Raw genomic sequence first — 25,043 nt, forward strand, 5'->3', positions numbered from 1 at the left:
GGCAGACCTAATTCCCACTCGGTCTTAGGACTCCAAGGACTACAATCCCCAGGATGCCTCGATCCTGGACAGAAGAGGAAATCGGGTTTTTTTATTTTTCCTTCCCCTCAGTGGGCGGGTCGAAACGAGGCAGCCCAGCCAATGAGTGGGCTTTACGGAATCGAAACCTTCTCTGATTGTACCGCAAGGATTGGAATCTTTGGCGCCTTTGTTTCAGTGGGGCGTGAGTGATGGGCATGTGCGCTGTCCAGTGACGGGGTGGAGAGGCGTAGCCAGAGCGTGTGGGCGGGCAGAGGCGCTCACCAACAGGCTGTCTGTCCAATGAGAGGCTGGAGGGGGCTGGGCGGGGAGAGACCGGAGAGTTTGTGTAGCGGCTGAGGGAGTGTGATGGCGGAACCGCTGAGGAGGCGAGGTCGCAGGCTCCGCGGCGGCCGGGTCGGCCGAGGGGCTCGGGGCACGCGGGGTGGTCGGGGCCGGCATCCCGACGTCCAGCGGTCTCCGGTCCGGCGTACTCTGGACCCAGTGTTTGTGGACTTGGTCAGCGACAGCGATGAAGAGACGGCGGCGGTGGCGGCGGAGCCGGTGGCGGCGGCGGAGCCCGCGGAGCCCCCGGCGCCGGCCGCACGCCGGCCGGACAGCGACAGCGATAGCGAGGGCTCCAGCCCGCGGACGGTGGTCCGGCGGCGGCGGCGGCTGCTGCTGGACCCCGGCGAGGCGCCAGTGGTTCCGGTGTACTCTGGGAAGGTGAGCGTGGAAGGCCGGGCCCATCTCCGAAGGTCAGAGGTGCGGCTTTCGGGGGCCCCGAGCCGGGGATTCCGGACTTGGCCGTGGATGGGGGAGACGGAAACAGCCAGGCCCGGGTGATGAACGGACGCAGAGACGCCCGTGGGTTGGGGAGGCCCAGCGGGTGAAGGGCACGGTGGAAGAAGGAGCGAACCCCGATCTGTAGCCTGGGGGCATAGGCAGGCAGGCGGGTTGGGGAGTGGGGTGCTTTCGGATTCAGAGGGGCCCAGGAGAACGTGCGGTTGGGATTGGGGAGCATTCTGAATGGGGGTATTAATGAAGAAGTTGGGCTCCTTGGAGATCCAGAATGGTGTGTGTGTGTGTGTGTGTGTGATGGGGGGGAGTGTGTGGACGTGTCTAAGGGAGCTAGAGGGTCCCCAAGGTCCTGGGGTTGAAGGATGGATAGCAGCAACTTAGGAGGAAAGAGTTAAGCCGATGTCTTCAGAGAGCCCTAGGGAAAGAAGATTGAGGGGAGGGGTCGACAATGTAGGGTTCTGAATTCCTGAGTACCCCTGAGAAGGTTGTGGTGACCTCATCCTTAGGAAGGATTGAGGAGCTGGGGTTAGGGAAATCCACCTTCAGTTTTTCCCATCAGTCCCGGGAAGACTTCGGGCTGACACTCTCCCCTCTTTAAATAAGTAAATATAAACATACATATCTATAGATCTCTATATATAGATATATGTGTCTATATACTTACATGTAAAGGTAATGTTGAGGGCCGGGAATGTGGCTTAGTGGTAGAGTGCTTACCTAGCATCCATGAAGCCCTGGCTTTGGTTCCTCCATACCACATACACAGAAAAAGCAGAAGTGGTGAAGTAGTGCTGTGGCTCAAGTGGTAGAATGCTGGCCTTGAGCAAAAGAAGCTCAGGGACAATGCCTGGGCCCTGAGTTTAAGTCCCAGGACAGAAAGAAAGAAAGAAGTGGAAGAAATAGTAATAATGAGGATTCAAAGAGGATTGAGGTTCAGAGGACTAGATAGAAAAATTCTTGGTATTCCAGCTCTAAAATAACTGGAAAAGGCTGAGAATGTGGCTTAGTGGTAGAGTGCTTGCCTGGTATGCATGAAGCACTGGGTTCGATTCCTCAGTACCACATAAACAGAAAAAGCCAGAAGTGGCACCGTGGCTCAAGTGGTGGAGCACAAGCCTTGAGCAAGAGAAGCTCAGAGCCAGGCGCCCATGGCACATGAGATCTGAGGATTGCAGTTCAAAGCCAGCCTGGGCAGGAAAGTCCGTGAGACTCTTAACACCAGTTAACCACCAGAAAACTGGAGTAGCACTCTGTGGCTCAAGTGGTTGAGCGCTCTCCTTTAGCTGAAGAGCCCAGGGACAGCACTCAGGCGCAGAGTTCAAGCCCCATGACTGACTCCCACCCCACTCCCCAAAAAAGTAAAAGCTCAGGGATAGTACTCAAGGCCTTGAGTTCAAGCCACAAGACTGACAAACAAAACAAAACAAAAAATAATGTTGATTGCTGCCGAGCGCCGGGTAATCCTAGCTGTCGCTGATCAAGTCCACAAACACTGGGTCCAGAGTGGTGCTGAGGAATCGAATCCAGGGCCTCATGCATGTGAGGCAAGCACTTTACCACTGAGCCACCTTCCCAGCCCGTATATCACTTTTATAATAACAGTACATTTTTTTTTTTGGGGGGGGGGGTCTGGTCGTGGGGCCTGAACTCTGGGCCTGGGCGCTGTCCCTCAGCTCTTCAGCTCAAGGCTAGCGCTCTACCACTTGAGCCACAGAGCCACTTCTGGCTTTTTTCTTTTTGTTTATGTGGTGCTGAAGAATCGAACCCAGGGCTTCAGGCATGCAAGGCAAGTGCTCTACCACTGAGCCACCTTCCCAGCCCCAACACTAAAAAAATTAAAATAGAAAAATGTGAAGTTTGGCAAGTCCATCACCTAAGTTACTTAATATTCATTGGACATTTTCTCCATATCAAGACTTATCCTTTTATCATTGACATAGAATGGACAGTCTTATAAATTAAAATTGAAAAAGGCATTATATATACCGAAGATTATAAATTGCCTTTCACTAGTACAAGAATTGGTAAAATAACATTCCTATCTTTGTCTTTGCAGGTACAAAGTAGTTTCAACCTCATCCCAGATGATGCTTCCCTCCTGAAACTCTACCCTGCAGGGGCAGAAGAAGGTAAGCAGATTTCTAAGGAGACTTCTGGAATCTGTATCCCAGCAGGCAGTTCTTTACCACTGAGCCACACCCCTCAGCTTATTGTCTATTCTGACAGGCTTGTGCTTAAAATGCTAGGTATTTTGGAATGAAGTCTGAGGATCACAGTTTGAAACCAGCTCTAGCAGAGGAAAAGATGGAAGTAGAGGTGTAGCTTAAGTGGTAGAGGACCAGCTTTGAGTAGAAAAAAATCAAGAAAGCCTGTCCCTTCCTGGTAGCTTATGCCTATAATTGTAGCTACTCAGGAGGATGAGATTTGTGTATCTTGGTTCCAAGCTAGCACTGGCAAGAAAGGCTGTAAGACTCTTATCTCCAATTAACTACAAGAAAACTGGAAGTGGCTCTGTGGCTCAAAGTGGTAGAGCACTAGCCTTGAGTGAAAAAGCTCAGGACAGCTTCCAGGCCCTAAGTTCAAGCCCCATCATCGACCAAAAGAAGAAAAAAAAAGTGCAAAGCCCTGAGTTCAAACTTGAGTCCTGAAAGGAGGTATTTGGTTGTTACCCAGAAGGCACTGGAGCTGCTTAAAAATCTTGTGCCTACCACCATATGCAGGTTTGTAAAAGCCTAGGATTTGTAAAAGAGTAGGATTTTGTAATCCTACTCGAGGGGTATTGTGAATCTGTGACATCTTGTTACATTAGCAGCAAATTCCTTAGGAATACTTCAGAGCTAGCAGGGTGTTCTTTGCATTTTGTCCTCCCCCAGTGATGTGATTATTTTTATTTATTTTTTGCCAGTCCTGGGGCTTGAACTCAAGGCCTGGGCACTGTCCCTGAGCTTTTTTTTTTTTTTTGCTCAATGCTCGCACTATACCAATTGAACCACAGTGCCACTTCTGGCTTTTTCTGGTTATGTGGTACTGAGGAATGGAACCCAGGGCTTCATGGATGCTAGGCAAACACTCTACCACTAAGCCACATTGCCAGCCCAGTGATGTGATTCTTGCAACCCTTTTACAAATGGTAGCGAAAAAGAATCAAATCTAGCTGGGCGTCAGTGGCTCACACCTATATTACTAGCTACGCAGGCTGAGATCTGAAAACTGTAGTTCAAAGCCAACTCGGGCGGGAGAGTCTGAGAGACTCTTATCTCCAATAAACCACCAGAAAACCGGAAGTGGAGCTGTGGCTCAAGTGGTAGATCACTTGTCTTGTGCTGAAGAGCTGCGGGACAGCGCCTGAGCCCAGAGTTCAAGGTGCACACAAACAAAAAACCAGCCAAACAAAAGGGAAAACAACAAAAAGAATCAAATCTATTAAGGAAGTCATCCAATTTACAAATACAGACCTTGGATTAAGTCTTTTGGACAGGGTGGGGGTGGGAGATGGTAGACTGGTTAGAAGCACACCTCTGTCCCTGAATACTGTGATGTTGAACAAGTGATCTAGCCTTTGATTGCTTCCATTTCCAGATCAGGAAGATGGTTGTAGTAGTGGATTTATGTCAGAAGATTTTGGTGAGAATTATTTAAAGAGACTCTGTGGACAGGTGCTATTAGGAGGCAGTTCTAAGGATTGGGGTTCTAATAGTCAATCTGGGCAGGAAAGTCTGTGAGACCCTTATCTTCAATTAACCACCCAAAAGCTGAATGTGGAGCTTTATGGCTCAAGTGGTAGAGTCCCAGCCTTGAGCACAAAAGCTAAGGGGTAAAGCACAGGTCCTGAATTCAAGACTCTGGATGGGCACAATAAATAAAGAAATAAATGGAATGTGTAGGCTGCTCTCTCTCTCTTTCTCTCTGGCCCATGTACATGGGTTAGGACAGCACTTGGAACTTCAAAGTACTATGTAAAAGGTAATCAGTTGTAGCACCAATCTTGATATTTTGGCCTGGAGAATTCTTGTGTGTGAGGGGAGTTGTTTGCCCATTGTAGAAAAGTTTATAGCAGCCCTAGCCCACTCCCTCAGGAATTTTGTTGTTGTTAGTCATGGGGCTTGAACTCTGGGCCTAAGGGCTGTCCCCTCAGCTCTTCAGCTTAAGGCTAGTGTTCTATCACGGCACCACTTGCGGCTTTTTCTGTTTATGTGGTGGTGAGGAATCAAACCCCGGGCCTCTGCAGGTGAGGCAAGCACTCCACTTTGAGCCACCTTCCCAGCTGCACGCCCCCCCCCCCCCCCCATATTTTGACAGCATTATCTCCAGACAGTACCACGTGTCCCCTGGGAGGCAAAATTGCGCCTGGTTGAAAACCACTGACCTCCAAGTTATTGTTTGATTCTCATAATATTTATTCCTTATTTAGTAGTGCTAGAAATGGAACAACAGGGCATGGACATGTTAGGCATGTGCTTTAGCACTGAGGTACACCCCCCCCCCCCCAATCTGGGCAGTATTTTTTATTTTATGGTTTATAATGTTTTTGTTTAGTTTTGTGTGTGCACGTGTGCTGGTCCTGGGACTTGAACTCAGGGTTTGGATACAGTCCCTGAGCTTCTTTGGTTCAAGGCTATTTTTTCTTTTTATTAGAAAAGTTAAACCAGGTATGGTGACACATACCTGTAGTCCCGGTGGGCTGAGGGAGGAGGATCACAAGTTAGAGGCCCTTCTGGCCAATTTAAAAAAGACTCTCTAATGTAAAAAAGGGTCTAGGATATTAGTTCAGTGGTAGAGTGTTTGCCTAACAAGCTTGAGACCCTGGATTCAGTTTCTAGTAACACACACACACACACACACACACACACACACACACACACACACACACACACACACACACACACACACACACACACACACACACACACACACACACACACACACACACACACACACACACACACACACACACACACGAGAAATTGAGAGATTTAAAGAAAAATCTTAACAGTCATGCTCCTCCAACACTTTTTCAGTATGTTCTAGTGGTCTTATGTCTGTCACTGCAGTATCCTTTCTCAGGCTCTTGTTTTTTGTTTTTCTTTTTAGTTGCTTGTCAATAAGTTTATTGTCTTTCTGAAAAAAATTCTTCATAGAAATTTGTTTGAGGGGCTGGGAATGTGGCTTAGTGGTAGAGTGCTTGCCTAGTATACTTGAAGCCCTGGGTTCAATTCCTCAGTACCACATAAACAGAAAAAGCCAGAAGTGGCACTGTGGCTCAAGTGGTAGAGTGCTAGCCTTGAGCAAAAGAAGCTCGGGACAGTGCCCAGGCCCTGAGTTCAAGCCCCAGGACTGCCCCCCCCCCAAAAAAAAAAAAAAAAAAGGAAAAATTTGTTTGATTTAGCTTTCAGCAGCCCTTTCCTGAGCTCTGAAGAAACTTGCCTTTTTTTTTTTTTTTTTTTGTCGGTCGTGGGGCTTGAACTCTGGGGCTGGGCGCTGTCCCTCAGCTCTTCAGCTCAAGGCGAGCGCTCTACCACTTGAGCTACAGCGCCATTTCCGGTTTTCTGGTGGTTTATTGGAGATAGGAGTCTCACGGTCTCTCCTGCCCGGGCTGGCTTTGAACCACGATCCTCAGATCTCAGCCTCCTGAGTAGCTAGGATTACAGGCGTGAGCCACTAGCGCCCGGCTACTTGCCTTGTTTTGAGGTACCCAATCTTTCTTCTGGGCAAGGGACATTTTGGGATGATTCCACCTCTTCCTCTTTACTTTTCTCCTGGGCTGGCTTTTTCTCATAGACTAGCTCCTCTCATATAGTAGTGTACCCCTTCTTGTGCATCTCCCCCATCATATGTGGAGCTTTTTTTTTTTTCTGCTCCTGGGCTTGAACTTATGGCCTGAGAGCTGTCCTTGAGCCTCTTTGTGCCCAAGACTAGTGCTCTACCACTTGGTCCACAGCGCTACTTTTGGCTTTCTCCGAGTAGTTTACTGGAGATGAGCGTCTAATGAACTTTTCTACCCTGGCTGGCTTTGAACCTTGATCCTCAGATCTCAGCCTCCTGAATAGCAAGTTTGAGTCACTAGCGCCTGGTTTAATTTTTTTTATTTTTATTTATTTATTTATTTTTTGTGCCAGTAGTGGAACTTTGAACTCAGGGTTTAGACACTGTCCCTAAGTTTTTTCACTCAAGGCTGACATTTTACTTGAGCCCCAGCTCTACTTCTGACTTTTTGGTTAGTTAGAGATAAGAGTCTTGGGGATTTGTCAGCATGAGCTGGCTTCTGACTGTGATCCTCTGATCTTAGTGTGAACCTTTGGTCTCCTGCCCCACTCTTTACCTCCCACTTCCTTGTCTTGAGGCCTGGGTGCTGTCCTTGAGCTCTGCAGCTCAAGGCAATTGCTTGGAACACTTCTGGTTTTCTAGTGGTTAATTGGAGATGAGTCTTACAGACTTTCTTGCCTGGTCTGGCTTTGAACCCCAATCCTCAGATCTCAGCCTCCTGAGTAGCTAGGATTACAGGCATGAGCCACTGGCACCAGCCTTTTTTTTTTTTTTTTAAAGACAGTTTTAATATATAGCTCAGGCTATCTTGAAACTAGGGATCTCTTTGCCTCAGCCTCTTGAGTGCTGGGATTACAGGTATGCACCTGGGATTACAGGTACATACCTGTAATCCCAGGCTAGCTTCCTCAGGCGGGCCTTAAGGACTCTGACTTGTTTCTCCTTGGCCTCCCCTGGTCTTCTCTTGGTTAATTCTTTGTACTTTCTTCTCCTCTGTCCCCAGAAATAGATATGGCAGATTTTACCAGTCCTCCTCACTCTGAGGATCCTCCAGTTCCAAGTTCTCCCTGGAAGAGTAAGCTGAGGAATAAGGATGAGAAAGAAGAGAAGGCAGCAAAGGTGGTTCTGTGAGTGAGCCTGGGACACGTGGACCCTGGGAGCAGGAGGGAGGTGGAGAGGTGAGCTCAGGCAGGCAGGCCCCTGGGCTGGCTCCTGAAAGCAGAAGGGTTGGAAGGAGCCTCGAGCTTCCTTCTTGAATGATGAAGCAGAGGTGGCAGGACCAGAGGATGATAGGACCTTTGAGAGACTGTGTCGGAAGAGCCGGAGGCAGGACCGTGCAGGGGTTAAGGGAGCCCCCAGGCTGCTTTCTGCCTTCTTTCTGCTTCCTTCCTCATCCTTGCCTGGGGGAGAGTTTAGAGAATTGTTATATAGATGACTAGTCAGAGCGCAGACTGTGCCAGATGGAATTGGACCTGTGGAGTAAGGTATCGTTCCTTCCCTCATATTTGGGTCTTGTAAAAACAAAAACGTGCTAGCTTTTCCCTGTCCTGATCTGTCTGTCTTCTGGTACAGTACATGTTACTTACAGGGCCTCCCTGTTGACTCTCTTGCTCCCTGCCCGTCTGTCCTTTATCTCCATCTTGCCCCTCTCTTCTTTCTCCAGGGTTCAGGATACATCTCCCTCTCCCCCACCTCCACCAAGGAACAAAAGCAGAAAGCATACTCGGGCACTCCAGAAGTTAAGGTGCCAGTGGTGGGGGGGGGACTATGGCTGGGGAGAAGGGTGGGGGCAGGTGGGATGGGTGAGCAACCCCAGACGACCCAGTGTCTTGCCTGCCCCCCAGAGAAGTGAACAAGCGCCTCCGGGATCTTCGATCCTGCCTGAGCCCCAAGCAGCCCCAGGGCCATGAGCACCTGAACCAAGACGATGAAGTGGTCCTGGTGGAGGGGCCTGTCCTGCCAGAGAACCCCAGGCTCTTCCCGCTCAAAATCCGTTGCCGGGCTGACGTGGTCAGATTGCCCATTAGAATGGTAAGTGCTTGGGGACTGGCAGGAGAAGACCCAGGAGCTGACTTTGTAGAGACTGGTGCCCAGCACAGACATACTGGCAGGAGGGGCTGTGTTTTTCTTCCTGTCTTGCTCTCAGGAGCTCCCTGCCACTCTGTCCCTCCAAGCTTTTCTCCTTACTGGTCCCTCTCTGTAGTTTTTCCTTATTTTCCTTCCTTGCTTCCTTCCTTTGTTGTTGATCCAGAAGTGGGTTTTGAACTCTGCCTCGTGTTCTCACTTGGCTTTTTCACTCAAGGATAGCAATCTATCTATCACTTGAGCCATGAATTTTTTTTCCTGGTTAATTGGAGATAAGTCTCAGACTTTTCTGCTCAGGCTTGCTTTGAACCATGATCATCAGATCTCAGCTGCCTTTATAGCAAAGATTATAGTTGCAAGCTTCTAGCATCTAGCTTTATGTCTTTTTTTTTCCAGTCTTGGGGCTTGAACTCAGGGCTTGGGCACTGTCCCTGAGCTTCTTTTGCTCAAGGCTACCTAGCTCTCTTACCATTTGAGCCACAGTGCCACTTCTGGCTTTTTCTGTATATGTGGTACTGAGGAATGAAACCCAGGGCAGTATGCATGCTAGGCAAACCCTATATCACTAAGCCACATTCCCAGCCAATCTTTTTTTTTTTTTGCCAGTCCTGAGGTGCTGTCCCTGAGCTGCTTTTGCTTAAGGCTAGTGCTTTGCCACTTGAACCACAGCTCCACTGTGACTTATTTGGTAGTTTTTTGGAGATGAGAGTCTCAGAGACTTTCCTGCCTGGGCTGGCTTCATATGCTTAGATCTCAGCCTCCTGAGTAGTTAAGATTACAGGTGTGAGCCACCAGCGCCTGGCTCTACCTATTCTTCAAGGCTCCACTTAGTTGCATGTCTTCTACCAAGCTTTTTTAGGGGAATATCTTGCCAGATAATCTCTTTCCTCCTGGGGCCTTGTATTTTCCTCTTGTGCTGGCTATCACATGGGAATGGCAGATGCCTTTCAATCTGCCTGAGGCCCCCGAACTTCCTGACAAAGTCCAATTCGTGTGTTAGGGACATTGAACACCAGGACTGCTTAGAAATGAGCCCTCAGTGAGCATCGCGCCCAAGCTGGCACTGTATTCCTTGCTCTGCTGTAGAGAGTTTGAGGCATATGTGAGTGGTTGGAGGTGTGATGCCAAGGTAGAGAACTTGCCTAGCATATGTGAGGCCCTGCGTTCCAGTTTGTCATCCAACTTTGCAATGGTTGGTATCAGACAAAAGGCTCGATTTCTGGCTTGTCTAAAAAAACAGGAAGACAGGACACTGATCCCTCTTCCCCAGAGGCCCCGTTGCGTTGGAGTGTGGGAGGGCCCAGCTGCCTGGGCTGAGACCCAGCTGCTAGGCTCCACGCCCTCCCTTCTCCTGACCCAGGAGGCTGCTTTGTGCCGCTCACCTGGGCCCTTTACTCAGTGATTTTACTCTCTGCTTTCCAGGTAAATATGGTGAAACTCGGAGCTGAGGAGTTCAGCAAGTAGCCCAGGCCAGAAACTTGTGTTTTGGGTGGTTCTGCTGGAGGGGGTTGGGGGTAGGTGGAGAATTTCCAGGAGGGAAAGTTTCCTTTCCTCCTTGTCTTCCTCTTTCCCTAGTCTGAGCCCCTTCAGAGTGTGGTGGACCACATGGCTGCCCATCTCAGGGTGTCCCCAAGCAGGATCCTTTTGCTCTTCGGAGAGACAGAACTGTCCCCGACTGCCACTCCCAGGACCCTAAAGCTTGGAGTGGCTGACATCATTGGTGAGTGGAAAAATGGAGAAGCCTGGGAAAGAGGCTTTTACAGATGTAGCGTGTGGCTCAAGTAGTAAAACTCTAGCCTTCAGCTGAAGAGCTCAGGGACAGTGCCCAGGCTCAGAGTTCAAGCCCCATGACCAATCCTCCCCCCCCCCCCCAAAAAAAAAAAAAAATTAAGCCAGTTTCTGGTGGCTCACACCTGTCATCCTAGCTACTCAGGAGACTGAGATCTGAGGATCACTGTTCAAAGCCAGCCAGGGCAGGAAAGTCTGTGAGACTCTTATCTCCAGTGAACCACCAGAAACCCAGAAGTGGAACTGTAGCTCAAGTGGTAGAGCGCTAGCCTTGAGCTGAAGAGTGCAGGGACAGCACCCAAGCCCAGAGTATTCCCCTTAGGGGTTGGGGAATATGGGGAAAGTTCCAGAGAGGGCCCTGATTCCATCTGCCTACTTAGTCCTGTCTCTCCGATCTCGCCTTTCACAGACTGTGTAGTCTTGGCAAGTTCTTTGGAGGCCACAGAGACATCCCAAAAGCTCCAACTGAGAGTGCAGGGGAAGGAGAAACACCAGAAGCTAGAGATCTCACTGGCTCAAGTGAGTGGGAGAAATGGCTGTCCCATGCTGTCCCTTTCCCTCCCTTTGTTGTCTCTTAGCACTGAACATAACAGAGTCCTCCTAATTGTGAATTGCTGAGCTCCTTTCCCAAGGTCTGTAGCCATCCATCCCATAAAGACAGAATCCTCCATCCTCTTTCCCTGTTTTCATCTGGTTTTCTCCCTGTAGAATTCTCCTCTCCAAACCCTCATGTCACACTATGAGGAGGCCATGGGACTTTCTGGACACAAGCTCTCCTTCTTCTATGATGGAACAAAGCTTTCAGGCAAGGAGCTACCGGCTGATCTGGGCATGGAATCTGGGGACCTCATTGAAGTCTGGGGCTGAAGTCTCCCTCCATGTTTAAAGGCCTTGCTGGACTTGGGGAGATGTCTACTACTTTCTTATTTTTTATTTTTTTGGCCCCATAAGGGCTAGCAGAAATTAAAATAGAATTTATCTTTAAGCAGAAACAAAACCAGTGACTTTGGCCCTGTCTCCTGTTCACCCTGATCCAAGCCTTAGCCACTTACTTGGTTATTGTAAAGTGGTTGTGGCTGCCAGGGTGGCCTGTGGCTCCATGAACACATGCTGAACTTTGCAGTCCCAGAGTGTGGAGGAGGTGTCTCCCAGTCCTATTCCTTAACCTCATCTTTACCCTTTGCTGTGGCAAAATGTCTGTTCTGGGAACGTTCCTTTGTAGTTGGAGAGGTAGTTGGAATAAATGAGGGCCTGGGACCATACTACATGCAGCACCAACATGGCTCTGTTCTTAACCTGGGGCCCGGAGTGCAGTTTGCTTGGGTCGGAGCATGGCCTGTGGAGAGAGAACATGAGCAAGCTTACATAGGCCAAGGTGCAAGTGTGAAGAAGGGTAATGGAAGCGCAGTGTCAGCCCTGCCCCTTCCCCAGGTCCCTTCATGGCCCCTCCCCTCTAGATCACACTTCCTGGTGCACATACTGGAGCCACAGCTGCTTCCTCAGCCCTTTCGTTTTGGCTCTTGAGAATAACTGTCCCATGCAAGGATTCTCTGCTTTTACGGGTTTTTCTTCTTTCTTCATGCTGTCCCTGCCTGACAGCACCCCCATTTAATATGCTTATTGTGCACCTTAGAATATAAATATCTTTATGTGTTTTCTCAGTGATTATGTTTTGTTTTGTTTTTGTTTTTGTTTTTACTGTGTGTCCGTGTTATCGTGCAGTAGGTTTTACTGGCCTGGCTGTGTGTGTATGAAGGTGTAGCCCCTTGATCTTTGCTCCTAGATCGTTGCTCAGACCTGCTGACCCAGTGGCATCAGGCGGATTTTACTCACATGTTGCCTTAAGTGAGGGGCACCTGTGTACCTCCATCTCCTCTGCACTGAATCCAAGGACATGATAAACATCCTTTCCTATGTCCCTTTGGGAGCCTGAGTAGACCTTTCTCTAGAATATGAATTCAGGATCTGAGTATAAGCTCTTCAGTTGATTTCTCTGGGGATTTCCTTTCTGTCCTCACCAGCACCTAGTATGCCTGACTTTCTGCTTTTGCCGTCTAACAGGTATAAAATGCTGCCATATTTTAATGGACTTTCATCTGGTCTTGGCTGGGCGGGGATTTTCATATCCCTGCTCACCTCTTTATTTTCTCTACCTGTGAACTGCTCATTCTCTCACAAGCTTCCTTTTATTCTGAGGAGTTGATCCTAAGATCCTGGGTGATTGTAAATAACACTCTTGTAGCTAGCAGGATCCTTCCCTGAGCAGTCTTAATTTTAAAGTAAACAAATTGACTTTTCTTACAATGCTTGTTGCTTCTTGACTTCCTATTTAAAACTAGGAGAGATGATTTTATTTTCTGCTGTTAGTGAGCTGGTTTTTCCTCCCATTATGAGGCCCCTAAATGGGGCCAAAGTTCAGTTGATCACACTGACTCAACAGCTGTTTTTAGTGGCAAAACTGGCCCTGTTTTGCTTGATGCCAGGCTCTGCTGGTTGCTAAGTATTGTTACTTCACTTCAAAACAATTTAAATGCACCTTTGTGTGGGAGACCAAATTTTTTTTAATTAATTATTTTTTTAACCATGTGAGCCAGTTTTCTGTTTTTTGTCTACTAAAAGAGCCATTCATCTCCTACTGATATGTGGGTGGGTATAGTCTTCACAAACGGTATCATTCCTTTGAATTTTATGGCCCTTAACAGAATCAGTATGGTGTGTAATTCCACTTTTTCAGATTTTGTGTTCATCAATAAGTTTGAGGATATTAAAAATTCTGTATGCAGTCTCAACAAAATAAATTGAATACACTCAACATGTGTGTACTTGAGGATTTCTGTCTTAATGACCCTCATGAGGATCCACTAAAGTTCTGTGACAGATTGTTAACTTTCTCACCCCCATTTTTCCTCCTACAAATTAATAGACCCATGACTTGTAGCAGAATACAGAGGTCTTCAAAATAAAAACAGTATAGTCATTCCTGTGGTCCACAAAGTTGAACTTGCAGATTCAACCAGCCATGCAGTGAACATAGTAGGGAACACCTATGGTTATACATGCCTGTAATTCCAGCGCATAGTAGGCTGACACAGGAGGATGGTGAGTTTGAGGGCATACATAGTGCTACTTAGTCAGACCCTGTCTAACAAAAGAAAATAAAGAAAAAAATTACATCTATGCTGAACTTGTATAGATTTCTCATCATTGTTGCCTGAAAAATACAGTATTACTCTTTACATTTTTAGCATATTAAAGAATCAGAAATAGGGTTGGGAAAGGTGTAAAGAATCAGAAATAGGATTGGGAAGGTGGCTCAGTGGTAGAGTGCTCGCCTTGCATGGGTTCGATTCCTCAGCACCACATAAGCAGAAAAAGCCAGAAGTGGCGCTGTGGCTAAAGTGGTAGAGCCCTTGCCTTGAGCTGAAGAGTTGAGGGTCAGGGCCCAGGCCCAGAGTCCAGGCCCCATGACCGACCAAAAAGAAAAAGAATAAAAGTAGTCATCGGCCAAATGCCAATGCAGGTTCTGGGGTCTGACAGAGGGGTACTTGTCCAGGAAGTCTCCCGAGGGCATAGTATGGCTCTGTCCTTTGCTTCCTGCTGCTGAAGTGGAAGTGGAGCAGTCCTACTGACAGGAGGAACCCTCCAGGATTGCAGCCTCATGGGAGGACAGCTGGGGTCTCATCCTCCACAGAACACTGTACCCATCCTGCAGCACCCACTGTGGTCTTACAGAAAAGAGGAACTTGGCTTTGTTCACTGTTACTTTAGGATTTTTTTTGGGGGGGGGGGGGGATCCGGTTGTGGGGCCTGAACTCTGGGCCTGGACGCTGTCCCTCAGCTCTTCAGCTCAAGGCTAGCGCTCTACCACCTGAGCCACAGCGGCGCTTCCAGCTTTTTTCTTTTTGATTATGTGGTGCTGAGGAATCGAACCCAGGGCCTCATGCATGCAAGGCAAGCACTCTACCACCGAGCCACCTTCCCAGCCCTACTTTAGGATTTTTGTCAACTAATCAAACCTAGTTCTGACCCCTGCATATGGCCATTGCAGATTGTATTGTAGGGACCCTTGATTGGCACGGAGATTTTCTTCAGGGGTTCATATACAGGAATGGAATCCTCCCACTAGTAATAAAACATGCATCTACCCAGCTTCACCATTTGGCTATGCTTCTTCAAAACACCATTGCTCTTCTAGCAGATGCTAGAATGTTCCAATTTCCCTCTGTCTTCCCCAGCAATCTGGAGGGAATAGAAGTGGCTTCATTGTAAAATAATTTGTTTCTTCTATGTCTTATACTTTTGAGACATTAACTTTCTAAAGCTCTCCTGATAAGAGACCTTCAAAACTTTGAGCTGGGCACAGGTGGTTTACACCTTTAATCCTAATTACTTAGGAGGCAGAGATGAGGATGATGGTTCAAAGACAACTTGTGAAGGAAAGTCATGAGATTCTAAACTCCAACTAACCAGCAGAAATCCAGAAGTGGAAAAAAAGCCAGACATGGAGTTGTGGCTCAAGTGGTAGAGTGCTAGCTTTGAGCAAAAGGTTAAGATGGACAGCACCTGGACTTTTGGACCCCCGTACCAGCACCAAACAAAACAAAACAAAAATACTTCAGTAAATACTCAGTGCTATGTATCAGACTTGGCTTTTTTTTTTTTTCTTTAAACCATACCTTCATCCTCAGAGCAACTTAACTGTTTTCCCCACTTTACAAATTCATCTTTCCCCACCAAGCTGCCAGCTGCAGAACTAGCTAAAACACAAGGGGCCTGATGCAGGACCCATTTTTTTTTCTTTTTGGTCCGTCATGGAGACTGAAGCGCTCTGCCACTTGAGCCACAGCACCACTTTCAGCTTAGCTTTTTCTGCTTTTGTGGTGCTGAGGAATCAAACTCAGGGCTCATGCATGCAAGGCAAGCACTCTACCACTGAGCCACCTTCCCATCCCCTAGACTCATTTCTTGAAACAGAATCTCATCCTTCAGTACACACAAAGTAATCTATGATTCTGTTAAAATGCTCGCTCATGCCTGTAATCCTAGCTACTTAGAGGCTGAGATTTGAATATTGCAGTTTGAAGCCAGCCCAGGCAGCAAATTATGAGACTCTTATCTGCAATTAACTGCCAGAAAAATGGAATTAGAGCTGTGGCTCAAAGTAGTAGATCACTAGCTTGAGCAAAAAAAAGCACAGGGCAGTTTCCAGGCCCAGAGTTCAAGTCCTATGACAAAAAAAGAAAAAAGGATATGAAGCACTTGAGCTCAAGCCCCAGTGCAGACACACACACTGCAGGCCCTGGTTGCCTCAAGCTCATGGATGGGCCAGGGGTGATGCCTCCTTTCTAACAAGCCACAGTGCTGACTACACTATTTAGCCTTTATACCTTTCAAACTAACCATCTATGACCCATCTCATCCCCTTCCACTCAAGGCGCTCCTTCATACAGCTCCTCCAGACCCCTGAGGCATCCCTGGGGCTCTATCCCTTCCCACCTCTTCAGCGGTGGGGAACCTTTCTCTGTGAAGGGCCATTTGGCGTCTGACGTTAGCCATGTGTGTTTATGTTGCTATGAAGAAAAGCTCCGAGGTTTAGTGAAAAAGCTTGTTTAGGGCGCAGGTACTGGCATGTGAACTCAAGGCCCGGGCACCTTCCTTTTCGGCCCAAGCCTGTCACTCTACCACTTGAGCCACAGCTCCATTTCTGGCGGCTGATTGGAGGTAAGAATCTCATAGACTTTCCTGCCTGGGCTTTTTTTTCTTTCTTTCTTGTCGATCGATCTTGGGGCTTGAACTCTAGGCCTGGGCGCTGTCCCTGAGCGCTTCAGCTCAAAGCCAGCACTCTACCACTTGGGCTACAGCACCACTTCACTTCCGGCCTTTGCTGTGTATGTGGAATGGAACCCAGGGCCTCATGCAGGCCAGGCAAGCACTCTACCACCGAGCCCCCTTCCCAGCCGCGTCGCTTTGGATCCTGACCCTGAGATCTCAAGCCGCCTGAGTCAGCTGGGGCGGAGCGCGCGTCCCTCCACGGGTGTCTGGGGGTCCGCGGGGGGCGCGGGGCCAGCGTCCACGCACCACCAGCCCGAGGCCGGGGACGGCGGGAGCGGGGCACTGGCAGCTCTAGAGACCGATATTTTCCAAAACAAAACAAAACAAAAAAAGCCTGTGCGGGTCCCACGATCTCGTCTGGTCCCCGGAAATGTGCCCAGCGCGCGCTCCACACCGGGCACCGCGATTGGTCCAGACGCCCGGCGCGGGAGATGCTGCGGGTCCCGGCGCGTTGCCATGGCGCCCGCAGAGGAGCGATCCCTGGTTACCCCGGCGACCAGCCCTCGGCCACGTGACGCGGAGGGGTCCTTCTAGGCTTCCGTAGCGCGGCACGGGCCACGTGACGAGGGCTGGGCGCCGGGCGACTCCAGTATCACATGACCCCCCAGCTCCCGGGCAACATGGCGGCCGCCGTGCTGCGTCGCCGGGGCTGATTGACAGCGAGGGCCGCGCGCTCCTTCCCGGGCGGGGACCCCCCCACCCGGCTCTCCTTGGCCAGCTCCGGTCCCAGCACCGCCGGCACCCCACACGTCCCCTCCGCTCGGTGGATCGGAGGGAATGCCGGGGCCCGGGGCCCTTCCCTGCCGTGCTCGGGGCCTCGGGGCCAGCTCCTAACCCAGTCCCGGCGCGCTCCCTCCTCGCCTGGGCTCCCTCCTTCCTCATCCTCCTCTCTCCAGCCCCCTTCCCTCGCAGGTGGGATCGTCGGTGGGACCGGAGCGCGGGAGAGTGAGCCTCCCGCTCCCACCCACGGCCATGGCCGGCTCCGACACGGCGCCATTCCTCAGCCAGGCCGATGATCCGGACGACGGGCCGGTGCCCGGCACCCCAGGATTACCGGGATCCGCGGGCATCCCGAAGTCCGGGGAACCCGAGGTCCTGGACCGCGAGAGGCTGCAGCGCATCACGGGCTTGTCTCCCGGCCGTTCGGCACTCATCGTGGCGGTGCTGTGTTACATCAACCTGCTGAACTACATGGACCGCTTCACGGTGGCTGGTAGGTGCTGACCTCTGCAAAGGATGGGACCGGGGGATGGAGAGGGGAAGGGGGAGCCGGGATCACCGGGCTCATCTCGAGTCTTCTTGCAGGCGTCCTTCCAGACATCGAACAGTTCTTCAGCATTGGAGACAGCAGCTCGGGCCTCATCCAGACCGGTGAGAGGACGCGCCTGCTCACACAGTAGCTCTTAACCTATGTGTGGCCTCAATTGGTACCACATAATGAGGCCTGGGGCTCATGAGGGTTTAGTGTTCAGAAAGCAGGGGGAGGGTCCTGACTTTGCTCTGGTGCTGTCGAATTCAGGCAGGCGGTTGAATTTAAAGATAAGTTCCATTTAGAGAAGTGTTTAGCACTTAGGTTTAAATCTCAGCTCTCCATTCCATCGTACCCTAGTGTGGAGCTAGTAACACAGGTCATCTATTAGGGCTGATGTGGGGACCACATGAAATCATGCCTATAAAGTGTCTCATATAATATTTGGCACATGGTAGGCACTTAGAAATGATGGCTAGAAAAGGTATCTGAATGGGAAAAGGGTTTACTTGTTCAGAACTTTGGGGTGGTGGAGGAGACCAGAGCCAAGTCTCCTTTTTCTTTCCTTTTCTCCTTTTTTCTCAAATGTTTCTGAGCACCAACTATGTGTTAGGCCCTGGAGGAAGCGTTGCGTGCGTGTGTGTGTGTGTGTGTGTGTGTGTGTGTGTGTGTGTGTGTGTGTGTGTGTGTGTGTACTAGAACTTGATCTCAGGACCTAGGCACTATCTCTTAGCATTTTCACTCAAGGCTGGTCATCTACTACTTGAGCCACAGCTCTACTTCTGGCATTCTGTTAGTTAATTGGAGAGGAGAGTCTCGTGGACTTGTCGGCCTGTGTTAATCTCAGCCTAGCTAGGATTTCAGGTCTGAATCAGTACTTCCTAAGACATCATTGTCTAGATCCTTCCACTGAGGAATGGGTGTTACTCTACTTATTTATGTTTTTATAAAGAGCCTGAGGCTCAGAGATAGTTGTCTTGCCCTGGGCCACACAGCCATTCAGAGGTAGAAGAGGAATTTGAAACCAAGTCTTGTTAATGCCTGTTGTGTACTCCTGGCCAATGAGGAACTGGAGGTTTTTAGTCCTAAGGAAGGAAAATGGGACTATAGGTCAAGGTTGCAAAGCTGCACAGACTTGTTGAGTTACAGAAGCAGCAAACCTTTCTAGATACCCCATTTATTTCCTCTTCATTCAAGCATGTTGATGGAGCCCCTTTTTTGGACTAGGCTGAGTCAGGAAATTGCAGTCATGACCAATAAGAGCTTTGTGTAGTTGACATTTTCCTGAGTAGTACTGACCTGAGAGGTCAGTAAACCTCTCAGTTAAAATGAAATTGCTGGGGCTGGAAGGTGGCTCAGTGGTAGAGTGCTTGCCTTGCATGCCTGAGGCCCTGGGTTTGATTCCTTAGCACCACATAAGCAGAAAAAAGCCAGAAGTGGCACTGTGTTTCAAGTGGTAGAGCATTAGCCTTGAGCTGAAGAGCTGAGGGACAGCGCCCAGACCGAGTTCAGGCCCCACAACCGACAAAAAAAAAAAAAAGAAAAAATGAAATGGCTCTGTGCATGTGTGTGCACCAGTACTCGGGCTTGAACTCAGGGCCCTTTTACTCTTTCTTAGCTTTTTCTTTCAAGGCTGGTACTCTACCACTTGAGCCACACCTCCACTTCCAACTTTTTGATAGTTTATTGGAGATAAGACTCTCACTCTTTTTCTTTTTTTGCTGGTCTTGGGGTTAGAACTCAGGGCCTGGACTCTGTCCCTGAGCCTTTCTGTGCTCAAGGTTAGCGCTCTACCATTTGAGCCACAGTACCACTTCTAGCTTTTTCTGAGTCATTTATTAGATATGAGAGAGTCTCACTGACTTTCCTTCCCCAGGCTAGCTTTGAACCACGATCTTCAGATCTCAGCTTCCTGAGTAGCTAGGATTATAGGCGTGAGCCACTGGTGCCAGCCTTAAAATGACTTTCTATAGGAATGTTATGTAAAAGAAAACAGAGTTAATATGATAGACAGGGACACGAGGTGTGGTGCTCTGTGCATGTGTCTGAGCTGAATCTGAAGGAGCCAAGCTCTGAGAGACTCAGACAGCAAGTGTCAACCTCCTACGTCACTGTTGACCTTGGTAGTTGGGCCTATGGGGTGCAGAGAAGAAGGGAAAATGGATGCTTATGAGGTTAGAGGCTCAGGTAAGGGCTGGATCGGATGGGGCATCATGGCCCATGGTGTAGGTTTTGTTCTGGGCTGGGTGGAAGGCAGCTACATGTCAGCTACAAAGGAAGCTGCTGGTGATGGGGCTGGGCTTTGCTCTGGACGCTGTGAGGAGGTGCTGGGCGGGTCTGAGGGGCAGTGTGGGGTCACTGAGGACCCTCAGGACCTCTGAGCTCTAGTCACTGCTGCATCCTGACCCCCACAGCTGGGGTGGGGGAGGGGCCAGGGGCCCTGGGCTGGCTGTGACTCTCTGCTTCCCCTCAGTGTTCATCTCCAGTTACATGGTCTTGGCACCTGTGTTTGGCTACCTGGGTGACAGGTACAATCGGAAGTATCTCATGTGCGGGGGCATTGCCTTCTGGTCCCTGGTGACACTGGGGTCATCCTTCATCCCCAGAGAGGTGAGGCCCCAGCTGGCTCCATGGCCGCTCCCCTCCCCCTCCCCATCAGTCTTTGCTGCTTTTCCCTTTTGGTCATTTCAGACTGCACCTGGGAAATTCCTTGCAGTTTCCTTGGTCCATGCTACCTTACCCCCCCTTGCCCTGAGCTAATACGCCCACCGAATCCTCTTCCAGAACCTCCTTCTGTGTCCCCTCTCTCCAACTCCATTCCTGAATACTCCCATTTCTCAGCCATGCAAAACCCTACCTGGACTGCCCCCCTCCCTTCCTGGTCACACTTCCTGAGAGGCTCTGGAGCTCAGTGTTGGCACGGGCCCAGCCCCCACTCGGCCTGCATTTCCTCAGCGGCATTGACTTCTGCCCCTGCCGCTCCATCGGACCTGCTCTTGCCAAAGTCAACAGTGTCCTCCTGATTGCTCAATGCAGCTCCTGCTTTAGTGCTTCTAGTCCTGCTCTTGCTACATGACCTGGGATCCTCCAGCCCACCGCCCGTTTCTTCCCGAAATGCTCTTGTAACTCGGCAAAGCCACCACGGCCACCCACCGCTTCCCCTCCTGGCTGCTTCTTTGCGCCTTTGAAATCTCCACTTGCTTTCACTGTGCTCCCGGCTCTGTCCTTGGCCTTAGGCGAAGGTGATCTCACCCCAGCCTTAGCTGCAGGTGATGTGGATAGACAAATAACCTCCCCCCGCCAAAAAAAATATATGTATTATTCACCATTAGGCTGTATTGGATGGAGAGGGAAAGGTAGAAACAAAGGTTTATTTTGTCCCAGTTGAGTGCTGGGTAATGAATTGATGTTTGACGATATAGGGCTCCTGGTAGCTTTGTGAACAAGTTGTTGTTATTCCCCTTTTGCAGATGAGGAAACTGAGGCTCAGAGAGGTTAAGTTACTTTCTCAAAGTCACAGCTAGTAAGTAGTGGAGCCAAGATTCCAGCCAGGTCTGTCTTGATTCTAAACCCAGGCCCCTCTGCTGTTCCCTGCCATCCCTCTGGCACCAGCTGGTGAGGTTGGCTGGGAGGCTGGCTCCAGGGCGGGGTGCCACCTCCCCCCTCCCCGTGTCTCCTTCCCCAGCGTTTCTGGCTGCTCCTCCTGACCCGGGGCCTGGTGGGGGTCGGGGAGGCCAGTTACTCCACCATTGCGCCCACTCTGATCGCCGACCTCTTCGTGGCAGACCAGCGGAGCCGAATGCTCAGTGTCTTCTACTTCGCCATCCCAGTGGGCAGGTGAGTGGCCTTGGGGGCCAGGTTGGGCGGGGGCCAGAGGACCTGAGCAGAGCACCTGACTGACCTGAAGTCCCCTCTTTTTCTCCTCTGCCTCCATGCAGTGGTCTGGGTTACATAGCAGGCTCCAAAGTGAAGGATGTGGCTGGGGACTGGCACTGGGCTCTGAGGGTGAGTCTGGTGGTGGCGTGGTGAAGGCCAGTTCCTTACCTGTCCCCCTTCCTGACCTTCATGGCCCCCTTTGTGTGGCCGTGCTGACCAGACCCCCAGCTCCTGCTCACGGGTGATTGGAATTGGAGCCCATTGTAAAACTCCAAGTCCCAAAGGGCACAGGGTCGGGGTGAGCTTCAGGTAATGCCGGATCCAGGGCTCTCACACTGTCAGCAGACCTCAGCAATTCTCAGCTTTGTTTACCTCTGTGTTGGCTCCATTCTCGAATGTGCGAGAAAGTCCCAAGTGCTAGACTTTTCGATTGAGTAACGTGGCTTCTTTGGGCAGTAGTCACAGGGTGCTGCTGTCTGAGTAGGGAAGGGTCATATGCTTACTATGACCTCAGTCACCAAGCTACCCTTGGCCGAGTCTGGGATCCTATTTGGACAGTGGGTTGAGTGAAATGTGGAATTGTGGTTTCCTGGGAGAAAATCAAGTGTTGTTACCAAAGGGCAAAGTTCGGCTTGTAAAACTAAGGTGGCAGCTTCCACTTTCCCAGCACAGGTTCAGCACAGACTGGAGTTTGAGTTCCTGGGGCCTGAGGTCCTCCTCAGCTCCCAGGGGTTGTGTGTCCCCTCTCATGCCCAAATTCACTCGTGTCCTTCCCCCCCCCCCCCCCCCCCCCCCCAGGTCACACCAGGTCTGGGAGTCGTGGCCGTTATGCTGCTGTTCCTGGTAGTACGGGAGCCGCCCCGCGGAGCTGTGGAGCGTCACTCAGATTCTCCACCCCTGAGCCCCACTTCATGGTGGGCAGATTTGAGGGCTTTGGCTAGAAAGTGAGTTTAATCCTTTGCTAATCTCTAGCCTGCTGCCCCGTGGGAGGCCCTGTCTGATAGCCTAGGAAATTGGACACTGCCGCTCCCTTGTGGCTGCTTCCCGAATTACAAGTCCAAATCCTAGAGTCCTCCCAAGTCTTTATACCCACCGCTCTGACTCTATCAAAGAAACCGAGGGAAAAGGCAGGTTGCTCTACGGGTCTGACTTCCTTCCAACTGTCCACAGTCCGAGTTTCATCCTGTCTTCCCTGGGCTTCACTGCTGTGGCCTTTGTCACGGGCTCCCTGGCTCTCTGGGCCCCTGCGTTCTTGCTGCGTGCCCGGGTGGTCCTGGGAGAGACCCCACCCTGCCTGCCCGGAGACTCCTGCTCTTCCTCTGACAGGTACCCAAGGTGGGGCTGGGCAGGTGGCAGGGAGGGCTTTGAGTGTGACTTGGGCAGAGAGGTTCGACTCCACCAGCTACTTGTACTCAGAATCTTCAGTTTTTCCAGGTTCGGGAAGTCCTCAAAGGGCTAACACAGAGCCATGGCTGCTGTTCTGGGTGAATGTAGGCATCTTCCTTTCCTGGCCAGGGGGTCCAGGCTGGGGTGTCACGAGCATGGTGACTAGTTCCTGTGTCCCCACTCGCCCCTAGTCTCATCTTTGGGCTCATCACCTGCCTGACCGGGGTCCTGGGTGTGGGCCTGGGTGTGGAGATCAGCCGCCGCCTCCGTCACTCCAATCCCCGGGCTGACCCGCTGGTCTGCGCCGCCGGCCTGCTGGGCTCTGCGCCCTTCCTCTTCCTGTCCCTCGCCTGCGCCCGCGGAAGCATCGTGGCCACCTATGTAAGTAGCCAGCAGGGGCCGAGGCTGATCTGAGGCCAGGGGAGGACCATGCAGAGAGCAGAGCTAAGGTCAGCTTGGCTGAGTGGTTCAGTCCTCTCAAGGTGGAATGCCTAGTTCTGAGTGGTGTGTATGTGTGTGCACGCGTGTGCGTGCACACTCACGCGCCAGTACTAAGGCTTGAATTCAGGGCCTTTGCACTCTCCCTTAGCTTTTTATGCTCAAGGCTGGTACTCTACCACTTGAACAACACTTCCATTTTGGGCTTTTTGCTTGCTAATTGAGAGATAAAAGTCTTATGGACTCTCGTGCCTGGGCTGGCTTTGGACTGTGATCCTCAGATCTCAGTCTCCTGAGCAGTTAGGATGATGGGCGTGAGCCACCTCGGCCCACTGCATGCCTGGTCCTGAATCACAGCCTGGGCCTGCGGTTGTGGATGAGCCTCTTGCGGGGTGCGCTCTCACGTGAGTGCCCATCCTCTCGCCTTGCAGATTTTCATCTTCATTGGAGAGATGCTGCTGTCCATGAACTGGGCCATCGTGGCTGACATTCTCCTGGTGAGTGGCTGGGCAGCTGCAGGCTTAGCCCAGAGGCTGCTGGGAGCAGAGACTGGGAGTCAGGAGGCACCATTTGCAGGGTTAGGACCTCAGCCTATTCCTGCCCCCTGTCCCCTGCCGCCTTGGACTCTTGACTGAACTCCTACTCCCCGCAGTACGTGGTGATCCCTACTCGTCGCTCCACCGCCGAAGCCTTCCAGATCGTGCTATCCCACCTGCTGGGTGATGCTGGGAGCCCCTACCTCATCGGCCTGGTGAGCCCTGGCTGGGACGGGGCGGGACTGGGGCTGGGGTCTGGCCCCAGCTGGCTGTCCTTGGTGCTCCTCCCTGCAGCACTCCGCTGATAGAAGGATGTTCTCTGGTCGTCATCGATCACTACTCCCCTCCCCCGCCCGAGGCCGGGACCTCACCTTGTGGTCCATACCCCCTTCCCTCCTGGCATCGGGACTCCACATTCCTGGCTCCTGCCTGTGTCTTTCTAACTCTCTCCTGGCCATCATTTGTGATGCCCACAGATCTCCGACCGCCTGCGCCGGAGCTGGCCCCCCTCCTTCCTGTCCCAGTTCCGCGCCCTGCAGTTCTCGCTCATGCTGTGCGCCTTCGTCGGGGCCCTGGGCGGCGCGGCCTTCCTGGGCACCGCCATCTTCATCGAGGGTGACCGCCGGCGGGCCCAGCTCCACGTACAGGGTCAGTTAGGCCCCTACCCCAGCCCTGCCTGCCTGCCTGTCCATCTGTCCAGACCTGTGCCTGGCCTGCCCTCACTCAGCTTTGGGGCTGTCTGTCCAGCGTGCTCTGAGGCTCGCTCCGCCCACCCAGCCCTTGGCTCTCACCCCTCCCTGCAGGTGTGTTACGTGAAGCAGGGTCCACGGATGACCGGATCGTGGTGCCCCAGAGAGGCCGCTCCACACGTGTCCCTGTGTCCAGTGTGCTCGTCTGAGATGCCACCGCTTGCCTACCTGCACACCTGCTGCTGCTGGCCCCGGGGCCACCCCACGCTGTGCCTGGCTGAAGCGCTCGGCCCACCCAGCTTCAGGAGGAAGCCTGGCCGTGTGGACATGTCCGGCTCCCAGACACTACACAGGCAGCCCAGGGGAGGAATGAAGGGCCAGGAGGGGTTCCCCTTCACCGGTACAGCCCCAGGGGCTCGGTGCTATTTGTAATGGAATAAAATTTGTAGCCAGCCATCGAGTGCTCGCTTCTCTTTGGGTTTCTCTGTGACCTGTGGGTGGTAGGGGATACCCCATTTCCTGTCTCAGGGTTGCCCCTGTGGGCTGGTCCCTGTCCTCTGAGCCAGCTGGACACAGGGAGGC

The 25,043-nt window shown here is 51.3% G+C and overlaps 2 protein-coding genes across 2 annotated transcripts; both read left to right on the forward strand.

The window, feature by feature from the left end:
- Positions 1–372: 372 nt before the first annotated feature.
- LOC122096303 (nuclear factor of activated T cells 2 interacting protein) lies at positions 373–13,267 on the forward strand. Its single transcript, XM_042666849.1, has 8 exons — positions 373–744; positions 2,876–2,948; positions 7,586–7,709; positions 8,246–8,326; positions 8,427–8,613; positions 10,243–10,387; positions 10,865–10,974; positions 11,164–13,267. The coding sequence occupies exons 1-8, from the start codon at positions 388–390 to the stop codon at positions 11,320–11,322; spliced, it is 1,236 nt and encodes a 411-aa protein (XP_042522783.1). The 5' UTR covers positions 373–387; the 3' UTR covers positions 11,323–13,267.
- Positions 13,268–16,888: 3,621 nt separating this feature from the next.
- Positions 16,889–24,919, forward strand: Spns1 (sphingolipid transporter 1 (putative)). The gene is made up of 12 exons (XM_042666848.1): positions 16,889–17,500; positions 17,593–17,658; positions 20,010–20,146; positions 21,222–21,373; positions 21,475–21,541; positions 22,211–22,356; positions 22,583–22,738; positions 22,990–23,179; positions 23,668–23,733; positions 23,889–23,987; positions 24,249–24,420; positions 24,576–24,919. The coding sequence occupies exons 1-12, from the start codon at positions 17,260–17,262 to the stop codon at positions 24,668–24,670; spliced, it is 1,587 nt and encodes a 528-aa protein (XP_042522782.1). The 5' UTR covers positions 16,889–17,259; the 3' UTR covers positions 24,671–24,919.
- The last annotated feature ends 124 nt before the right edge of the window (positions 24,920–25,043 follow it).

This window comes from Dipodomys spectabilis, unplaced genomic scaffold, assembly GCF_019054845.1.
Source record: "Dipodomys spectabilis isolate Male_0828 unplaced genomic scaffold, ASM1905484v1 ptg000366l, whole genome shotgun sequence".
In the NCBI taxonomy this organism is placed as follows: Eukaryota; Metazoa; Chordata; class Mammalia; order Rodentia; family Heteromyidae; genus Dipodomys; species Dipodomys spectabilis.